At 42.2% G+C, this 9,734-nt stretch overlaps 1 protein-coding gene across 1 annotated transcript; it reads right to left on the minus strand.

Annotated features, from left to right (window-relative positions):
• Positions 1-5,716: 5,716 nt before the first annotated feature.
• GDF5 (growth differentiation factor 5) lies at positions 5,717-9,110 on the minus strand (the record flags this gene model as incomplete). Its single annotated transcript, XM_084645777.1, has 2 exons — positions 5,717-6,777; positions 8,477-9,110. The coding sequence occupies 2 exons, from the start codon at positions 9,108-9,110 to the stop codon at positions 5,909-5,911; spliced, it is 1,503 nt and encodes a 500-aa protein (XP_084501903.1). The 3' UTR covers positions 5,717-5,908.
• Between the last annotated feature and the right edge of the window lie 624 nt (positions 9,111-9,734).

Genomic DNA, 9,734 nt, shown 5'->3' on the forward strand with positions numbered 1-9,734 from the left:
TGCCGCTTAGGGTGGCAAAAAAGCTGGAGCCAGCCCTGTTCAGGGCTAGTACCAGGTCTGAATATTTTAGTCTCTTTTCTGGTGGTAAGTTCTGCAGCACCGTCAGAGCTAAGTCACCCTTCTGACCACTAGTAACCTCCCTTTCTGCCCATCTTCCCAGCCACTGATTTGAGCTGTAATGTTTAACTGAGCCAAATAAGCCTCCCAGGGAATTTTCCCTCAAAGACAGTGGGGGTTTTGCATCGCTGGAGCTCAGAGAGCTTGACCTCTCCCATCTTGGCCTCTATGGGTTACAAACAGGGTAGAAAACTATTGTAAATGTCTGGTCTGACCCAGGCCTGTGTCAGATTCAATTCCTCATCCAGGTGGCTGCTTTCCACTGTGATCTGTGACCTTTTGATTTCCTTCTGGAGTTGAATTTTCAGCACCTTAAGTCCATGGTGCAGCTCATCTCTGTTAGAATATTCCAAGCTATTTCATCGAAGAACCTCTGGTCTATGGCAGTCAGGTTGTCGGTTAGCTCTTTGATCTCTCTTGCCATTCCAGCCTGAAAGCTTTGCAGCTTGGCTTCCCAACCTGTCTGGACACTTTGCAGTAGTTGCTCCAAAAGAGATTTGACCTCCACCTGCAAGTCAATCCTCAGCCCTTCCTGAGAATCCTCCAGATGCTGCTTTAGTTCCTTTATGAAGCCTTTGAGTCCTGTTTTAAGTCTTGCTTTAATCCCTTTTGGCCATCTTTGATTTCTGCAAGCAGTCCATCATTTGCTCCATCTTGATTCAGCAGGAGTACCATCTCCCCATTTCTCTCCTTGTAAACTGGATCCCAACCCTCAGAGCACCAATGTTGATCCTTTCTGACCCCAGCAGCTTGTCAAAGTTTTGGGGCTCTGGGTACGTTCCAGCTGAAAGTAGAAATTGATCAAGTCTGGTATTTTCTTTCATGTAGTTTTGTTTATTTACAATGAATGTACAAAATCCTGTGTTTCATTGAATGCAGAAGGAATCAAAGAGCAGAAACAGCTTCTTTTGTTCAACAGCACGAAGAGATCTCTTTTCAGTGTGCTCGTCTCATGCAATAACCTCTCCTCAGGTTGTTTCGAGGGTCATTCTCTGTGCTTTCAGCTGCTCCTTTAGGCTCAGCTGTCTCTCTCTCTCTTTGGGCTTGTCTGCACTACCCGCCGGATTGGCGGACAGCGATCGATCCGGGGTGGGGGGGTTTCAATTTATCGCGTCTAGTTTAGACATGATAAATCAACCGCTGAGCACTCTCCTGTCGACTCTGGTACTCCACCAGAAGGAGGAGCACAAGTGGAGTCGACGGGAGAGTGTCAGCTGTCGACTTACCGCAGTGAAGACAACGCGGTAAGTAGATCTAAGTACATTGACTTCAGCTACGCTATTCACGTAGGTGAAGTTGCATATCTTAGATCGACCCCATGCGGTAGTGTAGACAAGCCCTTTGTCTTTCTCAGTTTTCCTGTTCTGCCTTCTCCCCTACACACACAACTACCAAAACAATACTGAGCCAAAAGATCCAGGGCAGGTTCACACACTCCTTTTGTCTTAGGTGGGGATTTTAACTCAATCCATAACAAGGTTCCATCCAGCTCATAACAATATTTCTTCAAAAGTAGCCTCCTCACAAGAGTTCTCTGAATTTTAACTATATGGGAAGTCTGTAATTAAATTACTGATATCATCTGGGACAAAGAAAATGTTGAACGGAGGGTGCTAAATTTCTCAAAGAGCTCATTGTTAATTAACTTTAACTTGTAAAATAACTCATGGATTTACTTGTAAATTCTCAGAAAACTCACTCTGTTCCCCAAGAGAAACTGTTGTAAATTTGGGGAGAGTTGCTTTAATTGTAAAATTCATCTCAATCTTAACTATGGAACCTCACCTGATGCTTCCTTAATGCCAGCTGAGTTCAGTAGATAATGTTCGTGAGCTTACAGACTTCTCAACAGCACGACAGTAGAAGAGAGATATGGTAACAGGAGGTGTGGCAGCAAGAAGTCATAGAATCATAGAAGTGTAGGACTGGAAGGGACCTCGAGAGGTCATCTAGTCCAGTCACCTGCACCCAAGGCAGGACTAAGTAATAACTAGACCATTCCTGACAGGTGTTTGTCTAACCTATTCTTAAAAACCTCCAATAATGGAGATTCCACAACCTTCCTAGGCAGTTTGTTTCTGTGCTTAACCACCCTGACAGGAAGTTTTTCCTAATGTCCAACCTAAACTTCCCTTGCTGCAATGTAAGCCCATTGTTTCTGGTTCTATCCTCCTTGTAACAACCTTTTATGTACTTGAAAACTGTTACCAGGTCCCCCCTCAGTCTTCTCTTCTCCAGACTAAACAAACGCACTTTTTTCAATCTTCCCCCACAGGTCATGTTTTCTAGACCTTCAATTATTTTTGTTGCTCTTCTCTGGACTTTCTCTGATTTGCCCTCAACTTTCCTGAAATGCGACACCCAGAACTGGACACAATAGTCCAGCTGAGGCCTTATCAGCATGGAGTAGAACGGAAGAATTATTTCTTGTGTCTTGCTTACAACACTCCTGTAAATACACCCCAGAATGATGTTTGCTTTTTTTGCAATAGTGTTACATCGTTGACTTATATTTAGCTTGTGATTCACGATGACCCCCCAGATCCCTTTCTGCAGTACTCCTTCTTAGGCAGTCGTTTCCCATTTTGTATGTGTGCAACTGATTATTCCTTCCTGAGTGGAGAAGTTTGCATTTGTCCTGATTGAATTTCATCCTATTTACTTCAGATCATTTCTCCAGTTTGTCGAGATCATTTTGAATTTTAATCCTACCCTCCAAAGGCTTTGCAACCCCTCCCAGCTTAGAGTCGCCTGCAAACTTTATAAATGTACTCTCTATGCCATTATCTGTCATGCGCAGAGGTATGGGGCAGTATGCAGAATGGTGGCAGGAGGCATGACAGGAGAATGCTGCCGTAGGAGGCACAGCATTAAGAAGTATGGCAGTAAGAATGACAGCAGTGGGCTTGGCAGAAAGAGATGGAATCAGGAAGAATTGTAGTAGGGCTATAGCATAACAAAGAGATCATCCATGTCTCTCTCCTATTGTCATGCTTCCAGCCATCATGTCTTCTGCTGCCACGCTCCCGGGTATAAAGTTCCTTCTTCTTGCCTTCTTCTGATGCAGCATTTGTGACAAAAGTACATGTGGGGCAGACACTTTTCACAAAGAGTGTGGCAGTGTGGGATCAGGCAGTGAAAGTCGGTAGTAACTGGATATGTGAGGAGGAGCCTGAAATCTATGATCCTTGGAATTCTTGGCAAATCTCTTTGTAATTTCACCTAAAAGTTCCAGCTTTGTAGTGAAAGGTAGGGCTTGTCTACACTACCCACTGGTGCTCCTCCAGAACGAGAAGTGCAAGCGGAGTCGACGGGAGAGCGCCAGCTGTTGACTTACCGCAGTGAAGACACCGCGGTAAGTAGATCTAAGTACATTGACTTCAGCTAGGCTATTCACGTAGCTGAAGTTGCGTATCTTAGATCGACTCCGTGCGGCAGTGTAGACAAGCCCGTAGTGATGAGTGAAGCTCAGAGGTTTATTCTGAAGAGGTTCCCAGCAGTTGTTTATCCAAATTATCTGCATTAGAATCTGTGAGATGAAATTAAGAAAGGGGGAAATTAAGCCGTATTTTCCCTACAAATGGCTGCAGAGAGCAGTCTTCCACTGACTGGGAAGACAAGCTGGTCTTGCTTATGTCTGAAGTACATGCCTCTGTGGTTCTTAGAGCTACATAATTGGGCTGCAAATCTCCTCAGGGTGGTTTTTGCTGTGGTACTGAGTTCCTTCTGCCTCCTGCCCTGCCCCAGGCTTCAAGAACTACCACCAACCTCCATCAAACAGAATCAGAAACTTCACTGAATTTTTCTAACTTTAGGAAAGGTTGTGCGGGTTTCAGTCCAAGGGATGGGGAATGTTTGGGGTTTTTTTTAGACAAACCAAAGTACGCATCAGTACAAAAAATCCTTATGTACGTTCAGCGAGTCTGTTTACACAGCATACACAGAACAATGGCATTTTTCCTTTTCGAATAGCTACTTGAATATGTAGCACTTGTGTGTTGGTGACAGCCATGAGGCAGATTTCAGAACTACAGGATAAACTGCAGAGCTATGCATGTTTAACTATCTCACCTGCTCACTGATCTATCTCCCCAGGACTTATTCTAATATAGTATTACAAAGCCCTGAGCAGCTTCAGGCAGCCATCACTTTAAAATGTATATTAACCTGCTGTGGAGTGATGCTTCCCCCTTTAGTCCCCAAATGTGGAAGTCTCATCTACCCCAGCCCTGTAAAAAAAAAAAAATCACACTGGCACAAGGCCCAGGATGGGTCATATTCAGTCCTGCAGGTAGAAGAAGCTTTATACCCTTGGAAAGGGATTGTACATTGGGAAGTTACCTACAATAGTTCTTCTAGATCTAAAAATATAATTGCCAGATTCTCCATTATGATCAGGCACCTTTGAGTTGCAAAGTCAGCACAACGGAGCTGGACTCTCGCTGTGTCTCGCCAGAAGGGCGGCACCCCTCTGCCATAAAGCCAGCAGAAGTCAGCTTCTTTGCCAAGTGCCCCGTCCCACTGCAGCACATGGGGCGAGGTGGACAGAGTGGGGGCTCTTCTCCACTCCGTTGACCCACAGTGGAGGGATTAAAAAAAATAGTCCCAAGACAAATTCATACCTTAAAATATTTCTACAACAGATGCAGCATGCACAAAATACAGTGCAGTAAAGGTTAATGGCACTCATTTGCAATCCCCACTCTCATCCCAGACTCAGCTACTAAACCCTTTACTCTACCATCATGCATTTTCCCAGTAAATATTTCTTCTGATACTTCCACGGTGAACAAGTGCAACTGGAGGCGATCAAAGGTACGCACACGAAGATGGTATCGATACCAGTAGCACCCTGCCTTACTGACAGCTCCCTTTCCATTGTATTTATTGTACAGGATTCAAAACAAAGGATGTTAGTAACATTATAATTGTGCAGATGAAGAGAGCTAGCTACACCACAGCACTGTGTCAATAATTTATTACATTTTATGCTGTTATTGAGTAATTTTACTACCAGCACTTGAGAACAGCTTGAACCTTATACAGAGTAATACAACTTGCAACATACCAGTGGATAGAGTGAATAGTTAAGAAAGAGGTGAAGCTTGGAACAAAACATACATTGAAACAAATATGCTTCTGCATTTATCTAGCTCCATGTACAATCAAATACTAAATCAACACATTATATTTAATGATTTTTTTTCATATACACATAATTTTAAGAGCTAATCAGAAAAGTTCATCTTACAGTGTAACTATTTACACCAAACTCTGAGTGTTTAGGGACATTGCTTTCTCTTACAGACATTAGTATTCTCTTCAAACATTTCCTAATGGACATGGTGAGGAAGATATTGGAAGTGGGACTCAGATTTGTCTTAAGAACAACATTTAAAGGAACAGTAATGTTTTTTTAGAGGTGTATATGCAGCTTATTAACTTTACATTTAACAATATCCTTAGGGATTAAAACAGCAGAGTTTTTTGTGGTATGGAATTTTAATTTCCTTGGAAGTGATCTTTAGTGAGAAAAATTCTCTTGTGATTACAGAATTCTTTACTCAAAGCCCCATTCTGGGCTAAGTTTGGAGGATGACAGTATTGAACTACTGCTAAAATGTGTCTACCACTAAGAGACATACAGACACGGTGAGAGTTTAGCAGATTGTTTCTTATTACCATTGTTAAACCATAGGTGTGCTAGGGGTAAGAGGATTAGTTACTCTTGTTTGAGAAGAGGTTCTTGTCAATTATCTTTGTTAATGTGTTAATGGGAGGGATTGTGCTGCTACCTACAACCACATGACTCCACTACCATGTCTTCATATTGTTTGTAGACCACGTTATTTGCAGAGTCTATGAAGAGAATGCTAATCGGACTCAGTCTGGTTGGAACACAGCAAGTCGGAGGAGTAGATTCTGGGTCCATTGAGTTCATTAGCGTTTGGATAACTGCATGATTGGTGGGTTCCAAATGAGATCGAAGAGGAAATTCACAAAGCCCTTCACAGTGATAAGCTTCATATTCCAGAGGGGCTATTATCCAGTCGTCCCAGCCCATGTCCTTAAAATTCACATGGAGAGCTTTTTTACTACACCTTGCCTTCAGGTTCTTGTTGGGCCTCTTCCCTTGCCTCGTTGCTAGAGGAGCTCTTCTCTTCCTCCGCTGATTGAACAAGTATTCATAAACAGTTTTGTCATCTTGGCCTGATCTCGCCTTGATTTCATTAAAAAACAGGTCCCTTTTTTTTGTCCTCCCAAATACCAAGAAGAGAGCCTTTTCATTGACCTGCCTCCCTGTTCTATTCAATCCCATACTCCTCAGATCAATAGCTCTCCCCCTATCAAAAGCTTCGAGTTCGAAACACAAGTTAACTGAGTTTTTAAAATTCCTAAAAAGTTTCCAAATGTCAAATACTTCCCATTTTGGTGTATCTGCAGTGCTGACAGTGCGAGAGTCCAGGAGAGTTGCTGCTTGTCTGTTTGTGGGGCAACTGAACAATTTCACTTGGGAAGTTTTCCCAAGAGAATGAGGCTTCCAGGTCTCAGAGGGCTTTTTCCTTAATATCCGCAGCTCTGCCCCCAACAAACCATCTTTTTCTAATGCACTGATGTCAAAAATATATTTTTGTTTTCTTATGGCTGGAGCTCGGTCATCTAAAACAAAACAAAAACCGCAGATACTTTTAAGTTTATTGTAAACAAGAATGAGTATTAGCTCTAAAATTCCTCCTGTTACTTCTGAAGTTTGCTCACAAACTCACAAGATCACTCGCTATTAGCCCACAGTCTTGGAAGTCATAATAAAGAGCCTTTTAACCAATACAGAGACAGTCATAAAAACCTGCTCTGAGCTGAGACTCAGAGGAGCTTAATGACTCAGTAGTGAAATGGCATTCTGAACTCTTCTTGTTTCAGCCAAAGAAATGTCATCTCACCTGTGTGTGTTTTCTGGCCCCAAAGTATCAATTAGCCAACTGGCAGAGATTTCTCCTTCGAGTGTGAGCCATCGCAGTGCATAGCCACCACTTACATTCTTGACATAGGACTGAAGTGGGGCATAAGTGGTGCCTGGACCTCATTCTGGCCCCCTGTACAGGGGTGAATTTCACCAATAGACAGTACAATGGTGAATTTGTCCTTTAAAACCCAAATCCTCCAGGAACTGCCAGGCACCAGGACAACTGCTTTATTAACTACACAAGGCTCAACTTATTCTGATGGAGCAAAAAAATATAACCCCCAGAACCACCGTTTCATTTGCCTGGTAAGGTTGATAAGAAGCATTGTTAAGAAACATGGCTATTTAAATTCAGCATGTTACATTGACGTTGCCTTCCAAAGGAAAATCAAGAATTTCATCTGGAACGCAGCTCTGCTGAACAGCATCCCATTTCTCTACAGCAGCCAAATTGTGATCATTAACTGCCTTCGGTGTCCCCGTTCTGGACTGGATTGTCAGGTACCAGCCTCACCATTGCTCTCTCATCCATAGCAGTCCCAGGAGCTGCTCTCCATGGGCACCATCCATGCTCACTGAAATCCCTGAAAAAACACACCCTAACGTTATGGAGAGCAGCACTGGGCTCGAATTGCCCTACTTGAGCAGTCAGGTGAACACCTGATCTGTGACACTGCCCATCTCACCAATAAGAAGCTACGTGATGAACAGGAAATGAAGCCTCTTCATTTATTGGAGGAAGGGGTGCACTAGGCTAGCTCAATTTTCTCAAAATTTTCCACAATCAGAAACTTGTGCCACAGAGTCTCAGGTCTCTCCTTGAAGAGGCCAGCATTTTCACAAAGAAGCTCTTTGTTTTGCTCCTGGAAAAGCACAGAAATAGCACTGTCTTTACAGCGCCATATGCCAGTAGACATATGGCTAACAAGAAATAAAATGGTATTTTACCAACTACTGTAGTTTAAGTATGAAAAAAGCCCCCGAGTCATATTTTCAAAGGTGTTTAGGCACCTAAACATGCAGATAGGCAGCCAGTGGGTTTTCAAAACCACCTAGGCATCTAACAGCCATTCATTTCAATAGGAGTTAGGTGCCCCAGTGTTTTTGAAAATCCCACTAGGCACCTATCTGCATCTTTAGGCATCAGAAAGCCTTCGAAAATCTGTCCCTATATGTTTTGCTTAGCTAGCATACAAATATTATGCCCTGCTGCCAGAAGAATCTTCGAAGCTTAACTGAAAAGACAAAAACTGCCTATAAGTTACATGATTCTGATTACATTCGAATCAGTCAAGCTATTTTCTTTCAATAATTATCATTATTTTTCAATTAACAATATGTGCAGACATGCATCACACACATACACACTCAAAAATGCTGTAGCTCCTTTCTTACCTTGTCCTTTATCTATAAAGCTTGTTATTGTATTGGCAAGTCCAGTCTCCAGTTTTACACTTCCATTAATGCCTTTTCTTTCTGCATCCGAGAGAGTCCTGTAGAGGGAGAGCATGTATTCATGTGGCGTTATAGGGGGATGTTTGAAAGTCTCTTTAGGTTCCCTTTGTGTTACAGGCTCTTTAGTCTTTTTGGTTTTGTAAGAACTGGCATCAGTATTCCCTGTGCCAGTTTTTCTGAGCGAGGCTTTGCTGCCAAAGTTCTGAACCTTTGGGGTCACTGTCCTTACTCCAGATTGCCTGTTTGGGGACTGCCCTACCTTTGCGTCTGTGGTCCCTTCTCTAGAGAGACTCTTCTTTGATTCATTATTCTTTGCCAAGAGAGCTCCAGCTTGAACAGTATTGGTTTTAGCTCTAGCCTTTAAGGTCCCAGTACTATATCCATGGTTTCCAGTCCTAAAGGTACCTGCCCTTGGCGAGGGATTTGTCTCTTTTCCTTCTGCTTTTAACAATCCTAACTTGGATCCTGGATTACTCTGACCTGCTTCGGAATTACTCAACACTACAGAAACTAGAACCAGGTAAAACCAAGTCAAGTGCCAAAGCAATAAAGTGAGAAAGTGCAAGATTTTCATCCTCTGGTCTTCCTTTGAATGCCACTAAAGAAAAAATCAGAAAAGGTTCCTCCAGTTTGGCATAAGAAAACATGAAAGAAATTAAAAACTGAAGTCAGCAGGAATAGTTTTCTTTTAAGTTTAAAACACTTTAAATCTGTTTGTTTAACATTTGTATCCAGTCCCATAGTGGAAATGCTCATTTATTCAGATCTAATCTTCTCCTGGCCTCAGTTAGCAGCTAAAAAGAATTTGTTCTTGAAAAGAGAAGGTTTACCACCCCTTTTTCTTCTGTAAAACTGACTGAAAGCTTGAAGGAGTCTTGTTTAAATCTGAGGGGTTTTTTTTCCAAGAAGGAAGAATGGCGTAATGCTGCCTCTGTGTTACAAGTTTCTTTTTCTTTTTTTTTTTTTTTAAAGTTTTGAATCCTTTCCAGTGAAAATATTTCACACACAGAGACCTGCAGGTGCTTAGAAATTTTTTACAAACCTGAACTCAGGAATTGGAAACGGAATTCCAACAAAAACCTATTTAATTACTCTCTGATGTCATGCTGTCTAAACTAATTTAACTGCGATATATTTCTTTTAAAAAAAATCTTCTTTACCCTTTCCATTAGCATGAGTCATACTCTGCTTCATGTGA

Source organism: Lepidochelys olivacea (assembly GCF_965140295.1).
Source record: "Lepidochelys olivacea isolate rLepOli2 genome assembly, chromosome: 13".
NCBI lineage: Eukaryota > Metazoa > Chordata > Testudines > Cheloniidae > Lepidochelys > Lepidochelys olivacea.